The sequence below is a fragment of the Cibotium barometz genome, chromosome 31 (assembly GCF_041138505.1).
Source record: "Cibotium barometz isolate CiBa-2024 chromosome 31, ASM4113850v1, whole genome shotgun sequence".
Taxonomy (NCBI): domain Eukaryota; kingdom Viridiplantae; phylum Streptophyta; class Polypodiopsida; order Cyatheales; family Cibotiaceae; genus Cibotium; species Cibotium barometz.
In genome coordinates, this window is record NC_141076.1 from 44,913,948 (window position 1) to 44,936,677 (window position 22,730).

Here is a 22,730-nt window from a genome sequence, read left to right on the forward strand (position 1 = left end):
ATTCCCAAAAAAACAATAAAGACCAGGGCAAAATAAATTGTGATTACAAATTATTGAGTAGTATAGGTGACCTGCAAGTACATTCCAGTGTAGACCGATTGGATGTGCACCCTCGTGCCTTTTCGGGTTATATAAAACTTCTCCCACTCTCCAGGGAAGTATTCCGCGGCAATGACATTTCCTCCGGCAAAGTGAGCGCTGAAGTACTCAGATGAGCCCGTGCGAATCGTACAAACTTCATTTTTGTGTAGCCGAATCTAGAGAAAACAAATAATTCATTAATGTGAGTTTAATGTTTGATGCGAGAAAATTAGCATGCAACCTAGTTTGTCTTCTATTGACGCTTTGGTGCTTGAGTCATCTTTTTCAACTTCAAGCAGCTATCTCTACATATACTGTAGAGATGGTGACCTACCACGTCATCTACAGCATTCAATGTGCTGGTTACCAGATTAGATATTGATTGGCAAGTTCACTATCGACCATACGGCCAGGAAATGTTGTTGGTCAATCTTCTCAAATCTTTCTATGGAAAATGGAATACGCGTTGCTTCCACAAGTTCTACACTTTTTCATCTCAATAGTTAAAACTAGTATTCAACTCGCGCGTTGCTGCGGTATGCAAAAGACATTAAGAAGCAAAACGTAAGAATAGAAGTAGGAATGTCAAATCAAGAAAGGAAGCCGGAATACGGATCAAATCAAGAAAGGAAGCCGGAATACGGATCAAATCAAGAATAGAGTGACTTTAATGGCAAGTGAGACGAGGCTTTAATATATCTCTCTATAATCGAGATGACTGGGAGAGGTCTTTTCCTACGATTGGGTGCAGTCGATTGAAGGGATTGTGGGTGGTTTCGAGGCCGACTTCCCAATCGCTTGGGAAGAGGTGCCCACCACTTATGGGGTTTGCTCGCCCTTGCACCCATCCTCTATAATCCTTTTTCAAAGCTTGCCTGAATATTATTATACATTCAGAATATTATTATTCATCGAATGTACGTGACAAACACACACACACACACACACACACACACACACACACACACACAAATCGACCTTTACTGTATTTTTCACCGGTTGGAATCCCGGCTAGATTTCAAGCTCGTCTTGAAGAAAACCGACAAATATTTAGACATTTCAGTGTAAAAACCCGCGAATCCTTCAAATTTAAGTGATAAAACCGAGATATAAATAACCATGTTCTTTCCTCCATTGGTTGGAAACAATGTTTTTTTTTGTGAGAACTACACAGAAGGCTATAAGGTAAGTTAAACTGAGAAGAGCTTATTACCATGAGTCTTAGACCATACTCTAGTGCATCCGCATTCCGCATTTGAACTCGCCCTCCTAGGTGAGAATACACATAGGTTCCGAGAGTCACAGATTTGAGGGAAATTTCGTCTCCATCCTTATTAATTAACATCATAAAACATTTGTAAAAACACTAATTAGGCACGAGAGAGGAAAAATACCAATTATTTACACACATTGTTTGTATATATTCTAACGGAAATAAGGCTAACTAAAAGTTCTTACATTAAAACTCATTGAGGGCGCACGTACTAGTCCGGCGACCGGCTTTGACCACTCCTCAATGGTGTATTTCTTGGTCGGTGATAATCTAAAATCACTCACATAGGAAGGGTCACTAAGGTAAAGCTTTAACTTATAAACAAAGTAATGGTCACACACGGCTCAGTTATTAGTTACTTTAGAGCCATCTCCATGTTCACACGCATGGCTCGATTGTACTTGGCCTTGACTATTCCAAAAAAAGGCTCAGTTATTAATTAACTGGGCCGGCGTGACCATCACCTAATGAAACATAACGATTCATTTATCAGATCTCTCCTCTCTCTCTGTGTATCAAGCTAAGTGCTTGTGACTCCCGCTTATTAAGTTCAATCAACTGTGTACTAATGACGGTGATTTGAAGCTACGTATTACTTTAATCACACTATTAATGATGCTTTGTTAACTAAATTCTTTAGCTCTCGCCATGATTAGCTTCATGAACTGCATACCTATAGCTTTGGTCGATCTCAAAAGTCGCAGCATTGTCACCCCAACTAGGCTCTGATGAGGAGACATAATCAGCAGTGACCGGGCTGACCTTATCTTTTACCTGGACTCACAAGAAAGCACCTTATCTATACCCTTGCATTAATGAGCATAGGGAAGGCTGCAATTATGCACCACCTTCGTAATTAAACGATCGATCGATCAATTACCTGCAAATACATCCCATTATTGGCTCTGATGTGCACCCTTTTGCCATCCTCACTTCGTGTAAAGAAAAACCTCTCCCACGATGCAGAATTACCATGCGCTGAGGCTGTGACTCTACCACCTCCTTCAGAGTGGACCATTACGAATTGGCCATTGAAAGCCCGAAGACTAAAACCTGTATCTCCATGCTGCGTGATCTGGAGGCAAGAGACCAAATAGCATTTGCATATCATATTTTTCTATGAATTCACACTATACGAAAAAACAAGAGGAAAGGGGCACCTTTACCACAAGGGAAAATGTCCAAAATTTGTTGTGTTGTTGCATACCTTGAACCCCTCCCAACAATCTGAGACGACAGCTTTTGCTATCAACAAGCCTCCACCCCCGTGTTCCGGTGTAATATAGGTTTTCAAAGTCTCCACCCCCGTGTTCCGGTGTAATATAGGTTTTCAAAGTCACTGACTTCAGGCTGATCGTCGATCCATCCTTTCAAGCAAACATCAAACAGAGCAATAATGTTGGGATGGTTGAAAGACCAAAACTGAACGACCTATTGCTGGGCGTGGGTAGTTAGTTAGGGGACAAATCTTAACTTGAGGTTGTTAACTTGGGATATATCTATATTCACCATAAGATGGAGACAACAAAAGTGAAGGGCTTCTAACTAACTTTACCTTTCAATCTAATAGTACTAATTAATCTGTTTGTGTGATTGGTTGCATTCAGTTTCAACACTTACACAGAACAGAACAGGCAATATTAATTTTATAGGTGGAGTGAGTAGGCTTAGCTGCTTACAAGAAGAAAGAAACCATCTCGGTACGGCCATGGCTCCACCAGCATCTTCATAACTCGCAGCTCATATGGGATGTCATTCACTTTGCTGTATGCACAAGGATACTTCAGTTCTTCTTTCCAGAGTTCTTGCAAATCTGCCCAATGGAAAAAACCAGCATTTGCACGGGCTCGGGCACCATTCCATAGCCATTGTGGCAGCCTCAGGAACGGTAGCTCTCTTACAGGGTCCGGGCATTTGTGAAGCGTCGCAGTTAGGTGCCGGAGAATTCGGCAAATCTCGGAAAAACAACCCCTCCTTTGCGGTTCTGCATGCCACCATGCCTCCAAGCAATGCTTCAGGTAAGGAGGGCACTGGTCATCGCTGAGTGAGCAAAGATCAGGTCTTAGATTTTCAGTAATGATCTTGGTGTATAAATCTTGCCCGGGAAACTGCAGGAGGAAAGGCATCTTCCCTGACAGAATCTGAAAACACAGCATGGCAAAGCTATATACGTCCGCAGGGAAGGTGTACTTATCGTCATTAAGTACTTCTGGTGCTCTGTAGTAGCCTGTGCCCATCTTCTTGGTGTGTGTAACAAAAGGGAAGAGGTTAGCTTTGGAACCGCCAAAGTCAGCTACCTTGATTTGGAAGGTTCTGCTTCGACCTGCACATGATTGTGGGATCGAGACAGAAGGTCCCTTCTTAACAAGCACGTTTGCAGGCTTGAGATCTCGGTGAATGAGACCTTTAGAATGGATGTACTCCATGGCCTTGGCTATCTGTAGCATGATGCTCACCTTTTCCGGCAAAGTTAACTGTTCAAGCTCGCCTCTTCCAACAAAATATGCGTACTTAGGTCTCGATGGCAAGGTCAGGTCGTCCACTGTGCCATCCATGAGCTCCATGAGTAGGCCACCCTTCTTCTCATCTTGCAAGATGCACGTGACTTGAAGGACATTTGGATGGTGAAGACTTTCATATATCTGTGCTTCTGGAGCGAACTGTGGAACACCTCCGCATTCTTCGAACTCTTTCAGTGCGTATGTTGCCCCTTGCCACTTAACCTCCTTCACAGTCACCCATCCATCACAGAAAAGGGTCGTTCCAGCAACCATATCTCCATCGAAGCTCAGATTCAAAAGCTCACAGCCGCCACTCACACTGCCGCTCTGCATGTGAGAGAGCTTCCTCCTCAGGAATTCTGCTACCTTCCGCTCGTTACTCTCTGCTGAACTACTTGCTTCAGTCTTTAAAGTAAGCCTTTGCTCGAGCCCCTTTCTTAGAAGCTCCACATCACGTTTTCTTTGGCGATCCAGCACCAGATCGTCATTCAGGGCAAAGACATGAGGTCTTCCTCGATCCATGGACCAGAACATTGCGGGCTGCCTAAGTTGCAGCTGATCCGCACGCCGCCATGTTTGCTCAAGAACAACGCTTACATCTGGTTTCTTTTCCAGAGAAAACAGGATAGCGTCCGTGACAGAATAGTATGCCAGCAGGAAGTCGTGGAGATGGACATCCACAGCATCTGTATCGAGGCCCAACATGAGGGCTCTCATCAGGGGCCATGTGCTCATGTGAGTACTGCAGGAGGTCTCCTGCTCGTCCACCTCCTGCTCACAGCATGCCACACTTTTGATGAAATGGCGGGCATCTTTCAGGCAGTTCAGGAGCAGGACAAGAGCAGGTGAGACGCACGAGTGCAGGCGGGTGGGATCATGGAGGTAATATGTGGAGGCTGCGTGATCTAGCTGAGAGGCCAGCTTCAGGTGACCTGTTTGAAAGATCAATACCAGGGCTTGGCAAGTGTGGCGATGAAGCCATGACAGTGCAGCAGAAGCCTGGATGAGTGCCTCTATTTCCTGCTCGATGGCGGCCTCAAGCGATCCAAGAGAGGCCCACACATCCTGCTGCTCCTCTACCATGATCCAGCCGGCGTCTGTATCTATATGTATGTATAGTGCAGATCAAGCCGAATGCATGAAGCAGCTAATCATGGAAAGCATGGGCCATTGTGCAAGCAGCCAATCATGGAAAACATTGTAGTATGGAGATCAAGAATGCATGAAGCGGCTAATTAATGAAGGCACGGACCATATATATTGGTGCGAGCAACAACTAGTAAAGGGAAGGTGTTGGAGGATATAGAGCGTGCTCACGTGGAGCATAGTAGCACAGTTTTGCTGCTCAGGCCTTAAATTTGAACCCAAAGGCAAGGTTTCATCAAGAAATTTGTGCAACTTTTCCCTTCAACGTAGGCATCAAATATGTCACTTTCCTAACTATTTAGGGCTTGTTAAAAAAACTCTTTATCGTGTAAAGATGTGTATGTATCTCTACAAAAATGCACATGCAATATCAATCAAAAATTTAAATTATAAACTTGGAGATCACTCTCCAAAAAAAACAAAGAAATATGGAACCTTGTGAATGTGGCTTTGTTTTTTTCAGTGGCTTTGAAGGTGGTGAGAAATACGTTAAACAAGAAAAAACAAAGTCATTGAAAAAAGCAACCAAATGTGTAATACTAGTTTGTGTTAGGCTTCTAAGACTTGCTAGGAGGGTAGATGGGCAAGGCTAAGAGTAATACAATGCTAGACAACATGGGGAGGCGAGAGATGCTTAACGTCAACTTATTGATCTAGAGAGACCAATAAGGGATTTGTGCGAGCACCGTGGACGTTAGTAGATAGGAGGTGACAAGCATGGGTTTTTGTGAGGCTTCTAAGACTTGCTAGGAGCATAGATGGGAAAGGCTAAGAGTAATACAATGCTAAACAGCATGGGGGATTTGTGCGAGCACCGAGGACGTAAGTAGCTAGGAGGTGGCAAAACAAGGAAGTGCCAACCCATAGAGAATCCATTTATTTTATCATTGATTCTTGGAAGACTAAAAGTTTTTTGTATTTGAAAATATAATTAAGATTATGTGTGTGTACTCAGGCCTAAAAACTAGGCCTGATTTTGAAACTTTAGTAACTTAATAGGGTTCCATTGTTGCAACCTTGGGTGAATTTGCAAGCATCATTTGAAGCCCAAAAAGGCCTTTGAAGCCCAAAATGGGCTTCAAAATTTAATCACTGGTTTTTCTCCTAAGCTCAATTGAGGCCCCTCGGTGGGATGTCACCCGCCATTCCTACAAACTCGGTGGGATGTCACCCGCCATTCCTACAAACCCTACAACCCCTGGGTGGGATGCGGCTCCTAGTTGTGTATAACTAAGCCACCACGAGGACCATGAGGCCCATCATGGGATTCAAATATAAGGCTTATCTCGACTCACCCTCCGAGGATGAGTTTTTTTTTTCTTTGGAATTGGCTGGAATTAGAAAGTGCAACACAACACACACACCCATGCATGCCATCGCTTGTGCAATGAGGGCTTGAACCTGTGACTTTTTGACTCTTGAGCAACATCTCTCTCCACTACACTAATTTGTGGTCAACAAGGATGAGCCCTTCGTTTTTATACATGCAAGAATACTCTTGCCCATCAGCAAGCCACTAGTAAGTCCAATTTCAACATTGTGCCATTTGTGTAACCCCGTGGTACCTCCCTCTGCTGTTGTAGCTATTTTCCTACCTTTAAAAAAATGCAAGTTGATTATTTTATATTGATAATAGATATCAAACGATATACATCACCCATGGGTCACCTTACCCTTTTTATTAAATGCAAGTGGATTGTTTTATATTGATATCAAAAGATATACATCCCCCAGACCTTTTGCCTTGTTCTTCTCCAATCTAAGGGGACGTTCCCATGTGGCTAAACATTCTTTAAAACGTTGATGTCATCAAACTAGACCTTTTGCCTTGTTCTTCTCCAATCTAAGGGGACGTTCCCATGTGGCTAAACATTCTTTAAAAAGTTGATGTCATCAAACTAGGCCTTCAAATCGTAACTATGCCGTTTTGGGAAGAGTTGCAAAATGCCATTCAAAACTCTGCCATCTTGCACTTTGACTTTTTGTAGAGAACACAACGTTCTCTTTTTTTATGATGATGAAAGATAGTTTTTCTTTTGTCATTTAATGCCGTGTGGCCCAACCCAGTTAACTGGACCACGAGGGAACCTTACCTATGTGGATTGTTTTATATTGATATCAAAAGATATACATCACCCATGGGTCAGTCTTGAAGCTAAATATGTCACATTGTCGTTTTAAAAAGAAAACTAATTAATTAATAGTTAATAAAACTTTGCAAAATGAAAGGATGCTTCCAAAGTAGATTAAGAAAATGTCTAGAGAGTTCTAAGGCCTCTATATGAGAAAAGGCCTCTATATGAGAAAAGGAAACTTGTGGGTGAGAGTGAACATTTCTATATGTACAAGTGAGAGAGGGAGAGGGCACATAGAAGGTGTGAGAGGGTCCCTTCTTTAACATTTGACTTTTAAAAAATGTAAAAAGGCTTTAGCTTTTTATCCAAAGGCTACACCTCAATAGTAATACAATATGAGAAGCCTTAAGAAAGATGAGATTCCCAACAACTTCTTCCATAGAAATTTAGGATAGAATTGCTAAAAAATATTTGTGGAAGAAGATTTTTTTTCTTTCAAAAATGCAGGGATTTGTATTAAAGAAAAAGAAGTGTACAATGAACAAGATTACAATGATATCCGATTATATTTGTGGAAGTGGATTTTAAAATCCACTTCGATGGAGTAACTACGAATTTCAGACTTGAATGAAGCCATTTATTTTCCTACCTTGTGCCTTGTTCTTATGCAATCTACTCCAAAGTTTAGGCTGCCCCAAGGCCCTTAATCTATTGAAACCTTACCCTCCATGTGGGCCACTAGGCTTCACCTTCAAGCTAAAGACATTTTTTAAAACATAGTTTTAAATAGAGCCCGAAGTCTATTGAATTCTGACATATAATATGAGAAATTGGATTTGAAAATGCATCTTCAAGATAAAAACTGAGCAACTAAGGAGTATTTGTACATATATCATACATATACATATAGTTATTATATATAAGCATCCTTGGTAAAATCTTTGGGCTCCATTTGAAATCCAAAATGGCCCTTGAAGCCCATTTTGGGCTTCAAATTTAAGCATCGTTTTATGTTATGAAGTGTATTTGATGTGGTGCTGTGCAAGATGTCTTGACTCTTGGGCCATGCTAAATTAAACTGTAAATATTTTATGTTTTGAATGTGGTGCTCAACGATAAGAGGGACGGAGGGTCCCTTCTTTAACATGTAACATTTGACTTCTCTATCTCTATATATATATCACAAGGGGGACGATTTTGCTTCCACGTGGCACGTTTTTTTTGCCTAACCGCCACTCCACATGGACGACTACATGCCGTGCCGCCTTTGTTGCAGGGCCACCTCTACGCTCTTACACTTGCAGGGTCGCCTCTCTTCTCTTGCACTTGCAGGCCCGCAGGCTCGCAGGTTGTAGGGTGAGCCACCTTCATTAATGTGGTGAGGCAAATTCGAATATTGTCCAGCATGTCTCCATGCAGCAGCCAGCTTCGGTTTTGCATTTTGAGTGAGCTTCCCTCCTCTACACGCAATGGGCATCCTTCATTTTGTGTCTCTCCTCCCATGTTCCCTACTACTTATGAGGCATCTCTATCTCTGTGTGTGTTTCTAACTCACGTTTGTTTGTTGTTGTGCAAGGTATTGGAGACGTCCTCTCCAATCGATGTGCTCCCCTCCTCTATTGTTGGTTGGCCCTCTCAACTCGACGTGCATCCCCCCCTTTGGTCTGGTGGATGTCCCTCTCTATTTTACTGATTTTGGCACTCCCTATTTCTTTCTTTGGCTGCGCCGTGCTCATTGCTCATGCAGACGCTTTTCTCTCTCTGGGCATCGTGCTCACTACTCATGCAAGCGATGGGAAAGGAGGGACAAAGAGAGAGGGGGGTACCTTCAAATGCAAGCTTTTTCTCTCTCATGCGGTGAGATTTTCTCTCTTTGGGCGTCATGTTCACTATTTATGCAAGAGATCGGAAAGGAGAGAGAGAGAGAGAGAGAGAGAGAGTGAGAGAGGTACCTTCAAATGCAAGCTTTCCTTTTTCTCTCATGCGGTGAGCTTTTCTCTCCCTGGGCATCGTGCTCATCAACTGCTCATGCAAGGGATGGGAGAGAGAGAGAGAGAGAGAGAGAGAGAGAGGGTGCCTTCAAATGCAAGCTTAAGCAAAGGGTGGCAGCAAAGGGGCACACACACATCTCTCATTCTCTCAATCTCTATCTTGGCAGGTTGTTTGCAAGCCATCGACAGCAGGTAGCAGCCGTTTCTTTTTGTCCATGTCACTCTCTTCGTTTATGGATGATGTGTTTATTATGAAGAGCCGCATGTTTGAATCGTAAATATTTACAGATGGTTATGTTGGGTTAAGCTATATATTTGCCAAGGTGTTATGTTTCAAAAGCAAAAGTTCTTTATTATTATTGAAAGTGAAAGTGTTTGAGAGAGAGAGAGAGAGAGAGAGAGAGAGAGAGTTAGTTTTTAAAAATGTTTTATTAATTTGAATAGCAAATGTCTATGTTTGTGTGTTTTTTTTAAAGGTGAAAGAATTTTAAAATATTTTAGTTATTCGTTCAGAGAGTTTTTAAATGTTGGAAGTTTTTTTTTAAAAAAAATTATTTAAATCTAGCAAGTGTGTGTGTGTGTGTGTGTGAGAGAGAGAGAGAGAGAGAGAGAGAGAGAGAGAGAGAGTTATTGCATTAACTTTGCCATGTGTGTGTTTGTGTTTGGGGTGTGTGTGTGTGTGTGTGTGTGTGTGTGTGTGTGTTTGTGTTTGTGTTTGTGTGTTTTTTTAAAAAAGGTGAAAGAATTTTAAAATATTTTAGTTATTCGTTGAAATGTTGGAAGTTTTTAAAAATGTTTTTTAATTTTGAATAGCAAGTGTGTGTGTGTGTGTGTGTGTGTGTGTGAGAGAGAGAGAGAGAGAGAGAGAGAGAGAGAGAGATTTATTGCATTAACTTTGCCATGTATATGTTTGTGTTTGGGGTGTGTGTGTGTGTGTGTACGTGCGTGCATGCGTGCGTGTGTGTGCATGTGTGTGTGTGTGTGTGTGTGTGTGTGTGTGTGTGAGAGAGAGAGAGAGAGAGAGAGAGAGAAATAATTTAGTTATTCGAATAGGAAAAGTGTGTGTAGGTGTGTGTGTGTGTGTGTGCATTTTTTTAAAGGTAAAAGTATTATGAAGTATTTTAGTTATTTGAATAGCAAAATTGTGTGTGTGTGTGTGTGTGTGTGTGTGTGTGTGTGTGCGCGCGCATGCATGTATAAGAGAGAGAGAGAGAGATAAATATTTTAGTGAAAGTGTTTAAGGAAAGAGAGAGAGAGAGAGAGAGAGAGAAATATTTTAGTTATCTAAATAGGAAAAGTGTGTGTGGGGTGTGTGTGTGTGTGAGAGAGAGAGAGAGAGAGAAAGTTTTTAAAAATGTTTTTTTGAGTAGCAAGTGTGTGTATCCGTGTGTTTTTTTTTAAAGGTGAAAGTATGTTAAAATATTTTAGTTATTCGTTGAGAGAGTGTACATTCCTAAGTAATCCCCATATGTGTGTGTGTGTGTGTGAGTGTTTTTTTAAAGGTGGAAGTATTTTAAAACATTTTAGTTATCCAAATAGGAAAAGCATGTGTGTGTGTGTGTGTGTGTGTGTGAGAGAGAGAGAGAGAGAGAGAGAGAGAGAGAGAGAGAGAGAGAGAGAGTTATTTTGGCATGTCTTAAGTTTGTGTGTTCATTCAGAGAGATTTTTTTTAATGTTGAAGGTCTTTTAAATATTTTTATTAATTTGAATAGCAAGTGTGAGAGAGAGAGAGAGAGAGAGAGAGAGAGAGAGAGAGAGAGAGGGAGGGAGGGAGGGAGAGTTAATTTTGGCATGTCTTAAGTTCGGTTGTTCGATCAAAGAGCTTTTTTCAAATGTTGAAAGTATTTAAAAATATTTTAGAAATATGAATAGCAAAAGTGTGTGAACTTTTTTTTTAAGGTGAAAGTTTTTTAAAATGTTGCCTTTAAAGTGTGACAAAAGGTTATGTGGGGTTATGATTTGAATGGCATGTATTCTGTATGTGCATTAACTTTGTAGTATACATTATGTCATATGTTTTGTATAGTAGGTTTATAAGAATCCAAGTTGCACTTACAGCTAGGGGGAGTGGATTAGTAAGAGAAACTTTTTATAGCGCATGTGTGTTGGTTGAGAGAGTTTTTTAAAAATGTTGAAAGTTTTTTAAAATGTTTTATTGATTTGAATAGCAAGTGTGTGTGTGTGTGTGTGGGTGAGAGAGAGAGAGAGAGAGAGAGAGAGAGAGAGATAGTTAAAATTTTATGTATGTGTGGGTGTGTGTGTGTGTGTGCGTGCGTGCGTGCATGTGTGTGCGTGCGTATGTGTGTGTGTGCATGTGAGAGAGAGAGAGAGAGAGAGAGAGAGAGAGAGAGTGATAGTTAAAATTTTGTGTGTGTGCTGTGTGTGTTTGAGAGAGTTCTTTATTGAAGCTAAAAGTGTTTTAAATGTTTTAATAATTTAAATAGCGCGTGTGTGTACGCACGTGTGTGGGTGAAAGTATTTTAGAATATTTTGATATGTGAAAGAATTTGAATAGCAAAAGTGTGAACTTTTTTTTCGAAGGTGAAAGTTTTTTAGAACGTTGCCTCTAAAGTGTGACAAAAGGTAATGTGGGATTGTGATTTGAATTGCATGTATTTAGTATGTGTGTTAACTTTGTAGTATACATTGTGCCATATGTTTTGTATAGTAGGTGTTATATGCACATTATGTGTGCATATACTAGGAGGCTAACCTACATTAGGCTTGTGAGCATGGGAGCATGGGAACAAGCTCTAGTGGAGCATGGGTTAGGACTAACCTTAAAGGTTAAGGTTAGGGTTAGGCATCCATGGGAAATGGAGAGTCAAGTGTCACTTGAGGGCCCTCCTATATAACAGGGACATGGGGCACACTCAAGAGGGGCTTGGAGGCTTGGAGGCTTAGGCTATGGTCTCTTGTGTAGCGGATCATATCTACTCACCTACCATTTCATACTATAACTACATGCTATTGGATTGGAGTTATACCTCTTGATGGTATGGGACATCAAGGTAAAGGTATGATGTATTTCATTATGTTTCATGTGTGCATCCCTTGGGCTCGGGGGTGGTCGGGTGGATGAGTTTATGCCTGATTTATGCATGTTTATGCATAACAATTATCTAGAGAGATCTTAGGGTTTTAACAGTGGTATCAAAGCAATCTCTAGTTAATTGTTGTTGATTTTTCTTTTTTATTACAAATTTTAGCTTTTTTTGAAGTAAATTTTAATATTTTCTAAATAAAAATGTTATTTTGTTGATTTGTATTGATAATTTACACATGGATCATCGATATGGCGATTGGAACGCGTGTTACTACTATTCAATGGATGAATTGACGTCGCAAGAGAATTCTGTGAGTTTAATGTTATTTTTTCTAATTTTTTGTGGTTTAAAATAAGCATTAATGGAAATTTTTACAAAAATACCACATATTTTATTGTGGATATTTTTGGTAGAATTTTCTAGTTTTTTAGAAAATTTTTGAGCATTTTTATGGTTACAAATGTATTTTTAATGCATTTACGGGTTTTCTATGCATTTTCTACCGATTTTCTGGTGAAATGTAGTAGGGGCAGCATGTTGATGCATGAAATGCTCTCCCGTGTGCGTGGGACCCTCTTCGTCTCTCAATTCTGAATTTTTCTTCTATTTTTTCTCACGCATGTATAAACCCTCTTAAAAAAGCATATTTTTTATTAATGTTAATCATAATTAGGATTTAATTATAATTAAAAAGATTAAGTAAATATTGATTATGATTAAGGTATTTAATCATAGCTTAATCCTCTCTGTGGTAAAACAGAGGAGGGGTGGTGAGAGAGATGAGAATGGAATGGAGAAGGAGAGGAGAGAGGAGAGAGGGAGTCTCCTCTCTCCTGGTTTTTGGTGCACGCGGGGAGGGAGGCTGTAGCCTGCGGGCGAAAATCGCCTCCCCCATAAGCTTTTTAATAAAACTTATTAAGGTTTGGTTTTTTTTATTTTTTTAAAAAAATAAAATTTTTATTTAAAAAAAGAGCTTTTGAAATCCTTTCAAAAAAGCTTGGAAAAGCCTGGAAAAAATTTGAGAAAATATGAGATTTGAAAAAAAAATCTCTGAAATTTCTGAAATTTTTTCTCTTAAAACCTTTTGGCTTTTCATCTCTCGGGAAACCTTTTGGCTTTCCGAATTTCGGAAACTTTTGACCTTTCGCATTCCGATTTTTTTATCTTTTTATTTTTTCAAAACTATTAAGCATAGACGACACTTAAATAAGTGCAAAATAAATTAGCATGGAAAAGTGTCAAAGGTGAAACACACTTTGAACGCAGATTGTAGACATCAAAAGTATGGAACATGTCCAAAAAGAATGGCTAAACAATGGCAAAAAATCATGAAAACATCGTTTAGAATTAATCCAAACAGAAATATCTACTAATACGAGGTATAATTATATTAATAATATGCGAATAACCTGCATCTATCTAATGTCAGTACGTGAACACATACTTCAACACTAAATAACTCTCGAAAATATTAAATTCTTGAGAAAAAGAATTATCATGATTTTTTTCCTAATTTTTTCTAATTTCGTAGGGCCTCAAAATACGATAATTTTGAATTCCACCAAACCTATCTTATGGCATTCCAAACCTATATTTTTTAAGAAAATTTTTAACAAATAATTTTACCAAAATACCATTGATATTTTAAAAATACCAATTTTTAAGATTTCTAAAATAATTTTTAGAATATTCCTAATTTTTTCTGAGAATCCCATCATTCACAATTTCCAATTCTGCCCGACAATTCTCAAATCCAATGAAAATTTATAATTTTAATGTATTTTTTAAATTTTTGGGTCAAAAAATATATTCTTAAAGGAATTTAAATGGTCACGGGCGCCCGAATGGACACACCCCATGCCAAACACCAATCCCACATTTTCCAGAAATTTAAAATAACCTTTGTCTAATTTTCTACTAATTTTCATGAATTTTAAAAAAAATTTAATTTACCCCGAACGCATTTAGAATATGAACGGTCAACAAATTTCGGAATCCCAACGGTTTTCCTGGAATACGGAAAGCCAAGCTTTGAAGGTAGCATTTGCCTTCGTGTACGGGTTTTAGTATGTGAAAGTCTAGGACTCGGGGGGATCACTCACAAAAAAATGTAAATATCACGTGCGTTCAACAGAAGCATATTTTTAATTTATGAAACTTACAGAAATATATTTACATAAGGGTATGATTTAAAAAATTTTCAAAAAAATTTACAGATTCATAAAGAAAAGGGGATATTATATGGATAAAAAAATTCACAGATAAAAGATTTAAAATATAGGCCTTGAACGCACGCGATAGGGGTATTCTACATATAGTGACTCCCCCCCCCCCCCCCCCCCCCCGAGGTCTGGGATAAGGCCATTTTATTCCTTTTATACAGGATTTTATTCATATACAGGATAAGGCCATTTTATTCCTTTTATACAGGATTTTATTCATATTTCCTAGACGGCATACTAGGGAGTTTCAAATTGGTAAGGTATGTATGGGTGGTATCATGGTGGTATGGGACGCTAGCGATCCCTCACATATATTATCTTATGGGATAATTTGGGCTCAAGATTGTTGCTTTGCTTACATCACTTAGCATGTTGACCTCAACATTCAAAGACAATCTCATTTTTTGAATTCATTTAAAGTTATAGTGTAGGCATATACTTCTTTTATCTATAGCCTATATGTTTTGATGAGTGTAATCTCATCGGCATTTTCATTTGTTGAAATCTCTTTCTTTAGAGTTCAACGAGTTTATCTTGTGTTCGGATTAAGGAAATTTGGATTCTTCCTTTGTTGGCATTTCTTTCTCTAGTTGCGTCCTTTAGGTGATTTATACAATCAAACTGATGGTTTATGGATGGACATATATGACTCATCGAGACGTTGATGACTCTCTATGTTGATATATGGATAACTTGGGACGTCGATAATTCCATGTGCAGATGTGGGTACGTCGGGGCGCCGATGAATCCTTGGTTCCTTCTGTTATAATGCCATGTTTTCCTACTTTATTCCGAATGGTTTACAACGAGGAAATTACTTTGAGTATGAATTCCTATGATCATCCGCAGTCTGATGGGCAAATAGAGCGTATGAATCAGATTGTAGAGGATATGCTTTGTGCATATGTCTCTGGAAAAGCATCAAATTGGAAAAAATATCTTCCAATGTTGGAATTTGCCTATAACAGTTTTAAACATATGGCTATTGGTTTTAGTCTGTTCATGCTTATGTATGGGTATCAACCTCGGGGGGGTCACTCGTATAAATATGTATCACGTGGGTTCAACAGAAGGACATTTTAAATATTTAAAACTTACAGAAATAGGATTTATTTATTGTATTTCAAAAAAAATTTACAGATTTGAATAGGAAAGGATACATTATATTCACTAAAAAATTCACAGATACGGGACTTTTTAAATAGGCCTTGAACGCACGTGATATAGAGGATTTACATATAGTGACCCCCCGAGGTATCAACCCAGGGCACCTATTGATGTCGGTCTTAAGGACATCGAGCTTGATGCATCGAGAGATTTCTTGCGTGATATGCAAGAAATGCTGACCGAAGCTCGAGATTCTATCAGGAGTGCTCAGGATAGGGCACGGTTCTATGCTGATAGAGGACGCTTAATTTGGTCTTTTGAACCAGGAGCGTTGGTTTATTTAAAAGTTCCTAAAGATTTTCAGACTTTGTCAAAAGGAAAATGCTCGAATTTATCTCCTAGATATTGTGGTCCATTTCGATTTATACATCGGATTGGCACGGTTGCGTATGAACTTAAGCTACCTCCACATGTTAGAGTTCATCAAGTCTTTCATATCAATAGATTGAAAGGAAAACTAGGAGGTGAGGATAACATAATTACTCCTCAAGAACTCGTTGAAGTCAAAGAATTATCCCATGTTCCACATGAACCTGATAAGGTATTTGAATTCAGGGATAGAAAACTTTGTAGTTGACTAATCCCTGAGGTTAAAATTAGGTGGAAAGATAGGGAAATAGAGGATTCGACTTGGGAGTCAGTTGAGATTGTTCAGCACAGTTCTCCTTCTTTTCATTGCAAGAGTGCAATGTTTTGAGAGAGAAAAAGTATGTTATATGCACATTATGTGTGCATATACTAGGAGGCTAACCCACATTAGACTTGTGAGCATGGGAGCATGGGAACAAGCTCTAGTGGAGCATAAGTTAGGACTAACCTTAAGGGTTAAGGTTAGGGTCAAGCATCCAAGGGTCACACATGGAAAATGGAGAGTCAAGAGTCACTTGAGGGCCCTCCTATATAATAGGGGCATGGGGCACACTCAAGGGGGACTTGGAGGCTTAGGCTATGGTCTCTTGTGTAGAGGATCATATCTACTCACCTACCATTTCACACTATAGCTACATGCTATTGGATTGGAGTTATACCTCTTGAGGGTATGGGACATCAAGGTAAAGGTATGATGTATTTCATTATATTTCATGTGTGCATCCCTTGGGCTCGGGGGTGGTCGGGTGGATGAGTTTATGCCTAATTTATGCATGTTTATGCATAACAATTATCTAGAGAGATCTTAGGATTTTAACAGTAGGTTTATAAGAATCCAAGTTGCACTTACACCACCTAGGGGGAGTGGATTAGTAAGAGAAACTTCTTATACACACACATTCACACACGCACCAAGAAAAGGGTGTGTACTTACATGTGTTAATTCAAACACATATGTATACACACAAAAAGGGTAAGCACCCAAATGTACAAATCCAAATACACATGTATACACACATAGTAGTTGCAAAAAATTAACACCCATGCATACGCATATAGTAGTTACAATTATAATTTATACACTCACACACATAGTAGTCATGCATCTACTTACTTATATGTATGTATGTATGATTGATAGAGATGAAAGAGGTTACTTGCATTTTTTCGAGCACATGAGGAGTAATCTTTCCTTTGAGGAAAGGGTGAATTTGGCTATAGAATTTGAGCATTGTTTTTTTCATAGTCCAACCTGGTTCAAGCTGTTGGATGGAACGATGTTTATCAAATTATTATACGTTTAGATTTAAGCAAATTAGATGAAAATATTGTGCTAATGAATATTAAAGAAAGCTTAAGCTTGATTGATCATAGACTATAATGTCCATGGTGATAGAGACTAAGTACGACAAGTATTTGATGAAGTTATCAAATGTATCCCAAAGCATAAGCTCCTTCAAAAATAAATATGGTTGTGTTATTCTTCAATGATCATTGGTTCTAGATTGCTTTTGGTATTTGAATAGTTTTTATTTTTCATTCTTTTCTTATACTCTTTCTCCCTGTCGCTAAATATAAAAAAGATCATGATTGTTATTAATGTATAGTTTGATTATGTTTTATCTAGAGACATGTCATTAAATATCTTAAAGTTGACTATGACAATTGTTGAAAATACAAGTGAATAGGGTGTGTGTGGGAACAAGCTCTTGGATAGAGGCTGTAAAAGAGGAGATGTAATTGTGAAAGAACCTGTGAAAAGGTTAGGAGAATCTACTGGGAGAGAATAATGGGTAGCATGAGGGAATTTAGGAGTGTGGAGTTATTCTGGGAGATATTCAGGGAAAAGAGAAGAGGTGGAGAGAATCAGGCAAAAGGTGGAGATATTCTGGGAGTGAATCATGGAGAAATCAATGGGATTAGATGCTTGATGTAAACTCTATAAATTGAGGCATAGCCCTAATGAGAATTTGCTGGTTTTTGAGTATCCATGCCTACATTAATCTATCTGCTAATTATTCACTAATTACGTCTTAATCATTTCTTAATCACTTTGTTAATCATGTTGATTCTAGTGTATGATCCACCATAGCTCATCATTTTGCTCAAATTTCAATATGGTATCAGAGCCATGCCTAGAATCAACCAGATTTATGAGCCCATTAGTGAATTAATTAGGATTAGTAGGTAATTAGCAAAAAAATCAATTTTTAGTGAGTTTTTTATCTTCCCCTTCACCCCCAGCCAGTGGAGGAGCTCCCTCTCCTTGCACACATAAAATTAGGCCAAACCCTTCTAGGACATGATAGCCATCTCAGTGCTCTTCAAGCTCATCAAAAAAGAAGTGCAAACCGTCCAACGGAGCTGGGAGAAATCGCTGTTTTAGCAGGCTACGTTTTTCTGCAGCAAATCACTAATTCCCACTTCATCAAATCAAATTGCTCTAATTCCTCTTAGCCCTGGGGGTTTTCAAGCATGCTCTACAAGCTGGTGAAGACAGAAATCAATTTCATCAAGTCTACAGAGAGATCAAAGCTCTTCATCAAATCTGCAGGTGACTTTGGTAAAACAGAGATTAAGCTTTCATTATTTGGTCAAATCTTGTGTTTCTTGGCTTAATCCTCTACTAGACTCATTGCTATTGATGCCTTTGAAAGCATTTGAGCTCATTTGAAGTGGAAGGCACCAGATCTGAACTCCCCGCATACTCTGTTTTCTGCACACAAACCAGAGCATTAATTTGCTAATCAGTGATTAATCAGTGCTAATCACTATACTTTGGTGCAATTGAGGGTTCAAATTAACCATTAGGTATCTGATACAGATCCTTATAACTTCAGATTTCAAATCGGAGTTGGTTTGATACTCCAACCATCCCGTACAAATTGGTTACCCTTAATTTAGTGTAATTTCTGGGAAAATTGTGCTGATAAATTTATGAAAATCATCATTTTGCATTTAACCCTTGGTTAATGCCTGTAAATCTCACTCAAATTCAAGATTATTCACAGCCAGAGTTGCATTTGGAATGTGCATGAGAATGAATGCTATACGCATTATGTATTGGGCACATTTTATCAGTGTAAAAATGGGAACAGACACTGCCCTTGTCCAGATTAAGGCAAGAGGTAAGACCTCCCGCATAAATTTGGGTTTGCATTGCATAATGATAAAAGATGAACATCAAAAGCCCAAAGGAACTGTCAGCAAAACATTGAAACATGTTGCCAACATGGAGCAAAATGACCTGACGAACGAGCTCATGGCCCCAGCCATGAAAGAAGAAGAATATCTCTTTCCAAGAAGAGGATCCACACCAAGAAGAAAAGCTGAAGGAAGACATGGACACGAGAAGAGAAGCTGCCACAAGAAGAGAAGCTGCCCCGAGAAGACTGAAAGAAGAGACGGACGCGTGGAGAGATGCTGCCACGAGAAGAAGACTGAAGACAAGAGAAGATGTGAGGCTCCAAAGAGTGAGGAGCCATGTGAAAATCTCTGAGAGAGAGAGAGAGAGAGAGACCCCACAACCCAATGTAACCTGCCCCAACAAAGTAAAACCACCTCTGAGCCACCGATGATGTAGGCCACGTGGTAGATGTATGTTCGAGCACTTTAGTCAAGGTCGCGGGCACTTATAGTAGCCTTGGACACACAAGACAATGGAGTTTAGGGACTTGAGGCACTGGTCGCGGACTGTCAAGTAAGAGAGAAACTTGATACAGGGTCCAGGTGTGCTGAGATAACTTGAGGGGAGGAGTAGACACTGGTCGTGGACTACCAAGTAAGGGGAGGCAAACTTGGTATAGGGTCTAGGTGTACTAGGAGTATTCACTTGAGGGGAGGTGTTGAAAATACAAGTGAATAGGGTGTGTGTGGGAACAAGCTCTTGGATAGAGGCTGTAAAAGAGGAGATGTAATTGTGAAAGAACCTGTGAAAAGGTTAGGAGAATCTACTGGGAGAGAATAATGGATAGCATGAGGGAATTTAGGAGTGTGGAGTTATTCTGGGAGATATTCAGGGAAAAGAGAAGAGGTGGAGAGAATCAGGCAAAAGGTGGAGATATTCTGGGAGTGAATCATGGAGAAATCAATGGGATTAGATGCTTGATGTAAACTCTATAAATTGAGGCATAGCCCTAATGAGAATTTGCTGGTTTTTGAGTATCCATGCCTACATTAATCTATCTGCTAATTATTGACTAATTACATCTTAATCATTTCTTAATCACTTTGTTAATCATGTTGATTCTAGTGTATGATCCACCATAGCTCATCATTTTGCTCAAATTTCAACAACAATAATAAATTATCAGATATGATCTTCTTTGAGGAGATGCCACAATTGGGCTTTTTTGGATACCAGCCTAGCCCAAAATGGGAAGGCCTTCAATGGGTGGGATGATATTAATACTCGGTATATTTATATAGTCTTAGACCCTTATAGGCTAGATGACAATCTCAAGCTCCTCTTAATTAAAGAGACATTGGGATTACTGGATGGCTTTTACATTGTGGGTAGTAGATGTAGGAGCTTCGAGGAAAAACGCTTCATTTTTAGGGAAATACTGAAGTGCATTCCATTAAGGAAGTTGGTAAAGATAATGTAATTAGCTTTAAGATTATTGATGGATGTCTCTTCTTTCCCCCTCTCTTTGTTTCTCTATCTTTATCTCTCTCTTTCTCTTACACACACACACACACACACACACACACACACACACGCATAACACACAATCATGTAATACACAAATAGTTACTCTTGTCTTTTATTATTGTGTATTGGGTGTGAAATGTAGGTAGGACTGGGTGAGAAAAATACAGATCATGTTTATTATTATTTTGGCCTTTGTGTGTGATTGTGAACCATATTCGGGCTACTTTTTGAGGGTCTAAACGACAAAATCATAAACGACTCAGAGAGACAAAGTTGTAGTACTCCAAAAATACTACAACTCTCTCATACAGACTTTTTCCAAATTCCTTTTGGAACACCTTTAAAAATGGGCTGATACAAGGAAAATTTCTTGGAGAAAAATTTTATCTTCACACAATGATGGAAAATAAGTTTTAGAACCTCCTCTTCTGTCTGGGAAGCTACTACCATGCACTTTTTCCAGAAAAATATCCCTAAGAGGTCATTCACGTGTGTAGCGCCTAAGCTAATTAGGGTAAACAGACACTCGTTTGACCCAGCGAAGAGTACACCATGCTTCTTGAGGCTACGGGCTGTGAGAAAATCTAAAAAGCAAAAAAAAAAAAACACGTGTGTGTGCTCATTAAGGAGCAATTGGCCGCGTTAGATATGGTAACGATGAGGGACTACGTGGGCTGACACTCTCACTGAACCCAATGGCTGACAACTTTGAGCCATTGAGACCTATGCCTCGGGTGCAACTTCCAATACCATTTGCCATACCAACCACAAGCATGTCATCGAATTTTACACCCCCTGTCACTTCAATCCCACCGGCGGGCTTTGGTCGTTGACTTAACATTTTCATAAATCCTATAGTTACCAACCCTTTCCAACCCCTGGATGCCCACACCTCGGACATATTGACTAGTCTGAGAAGGGGGGTTGCTCAAGGACTAAGTGAGTCCCTACACATCAACACTCACATATGACATCAGTGACTCATACAAAAATACGGCCATATAGATCTCCAAAACCATGCGCAAATACGACGGAACAACTGATCCTGTTCAATTCATTTAATTGATTGAACAAGATGTGAAGCCTTTGGAAATCAAAACTACCCACCAAGGTACATGCGTTGAACCTATGCTTAGTGGGAAAGTCTAGTCGATGGTTCATCACATTGATGCTGACGATCAAGACCAACTTTAAAACCTTGAAAATAGCCTTTATCCATGGGTTTTTAAGACAAGGTGATCGGTGGAGTGCAGCGAAAGTACTCTATTCAATTGAGCGCGTAAGCCAAACGCAACCATTAGAGACTTTATTCCTCGGCGGGATAAAACTCTTGGACTCATAATGTGAGTTATGGGAGAAACTAAACGATTCTCGATTGAAGAGATGTCTTATGATAGGCTTAATAAAAAACAGCTTACACAACTTGATCATTGTATCCAATCTAGAAACATTTGATCAATGTTGTAAAGAAGCAATATGTTTACATGAGAACATGATGGAAAATGATTATGCTATGAGATGTTCCTCATAGAGTTGTATTCTATGAGATAGGCTGCAGTGAAGCAACTTGCCTTGGGCAATCTTGGAACATTTGGTTGATACCACATCATTCACATAGGGGTTGCAAAGTGTCAGTGATTGTGGGCATGGACGTATTCCAAACTGTGCAATCAGCACCTTATGCGATCTACGACAATAGAAACACTAAAGTGTTCAATTAATTGCTTCATGAGGAGCAGTTTCTACCCTTTCGACTGTTTTTACTTGGTGCACAGGAGATGGAGGTTTTGAGTTATTTGTAGATGAATTGGGACATTGGGTATTGTCATGACCAAAGGATTTACAATATATGCAGTACGGAAAAATAGGTGCCTTGTATGCACAATGGGGGTTGGGATAGTCGTAGTGACTGCACTGAATACAAGGCATTTCACTCCTCACTTGTAGAGGCATTAAGGATGTTTGGTTTTGAAGGATTTGATCCTCTCTTAGAGATGTCTATGAAAAGCTTTTAAGCAAGGCTGCATAGAATTCAGGGAATGACAATTCCGAGATCAATCTTTCTTTTGCCATTGCTTCACTTGGTTTTCTTAAGTGTACAAAACGGGCAATTATCCACAGTACCCTTGAATGTGCTCACACGATTACAAGCCAAGGCACGAGAAATGATAAAAAAGAATGCAAAAGGCAATACTTCGAAATGG

The 22,730-nt window shown here is 39.4% G+C and overlaps 1 protein-coding gene across 1 annotated transcript in view; it reads right to left on the minus strand.

Annotated features, from left to right (window-relative positions):
* Positions 1-5,207, minus strand: part of LOC147620915 (uncharacterized) — a 5,640-nt gene extending 433 nt beyond the window's left edge. Inside the window, exons 1-8 of the mRNA XM_086825187.1 lie at positions 3,034-5,207; positions 2,681-2,721; positions 2,562-2,640; positions 2,235-2,429; positions 2,028-2,128; positions 1,540-1,624; positions 1,295-1,411; positions 72-257 (exon numbers count right to left, since the gene is read on the minus strand). Of these exons, the coding sequence (XP_086681313.1) occupies positions 72-257; positions 1,295-1,411; positions 1,540-1,624; positions 2,028-2,128; positions 2,235-2,429; positions 2,562-2,640; positions 2,681-2,721; positions 3,034-4,938 (2,709 nt within the window). The 5' untranslated portion in view covers positions 4,939-5,207. The remainder of the gene's footprint in view (positions 1-71; positions 258-1,294; positions 1,412-1,539; positions 1,625-2,027; positions 2,129-2,234; positions 2,430-2,561; positions 2,641-2,680; positions 2,722-3,033) is intronic.
* Between the last annotated feature and the right edge of the window lie 17,523 nt (positions 5,208-22,730).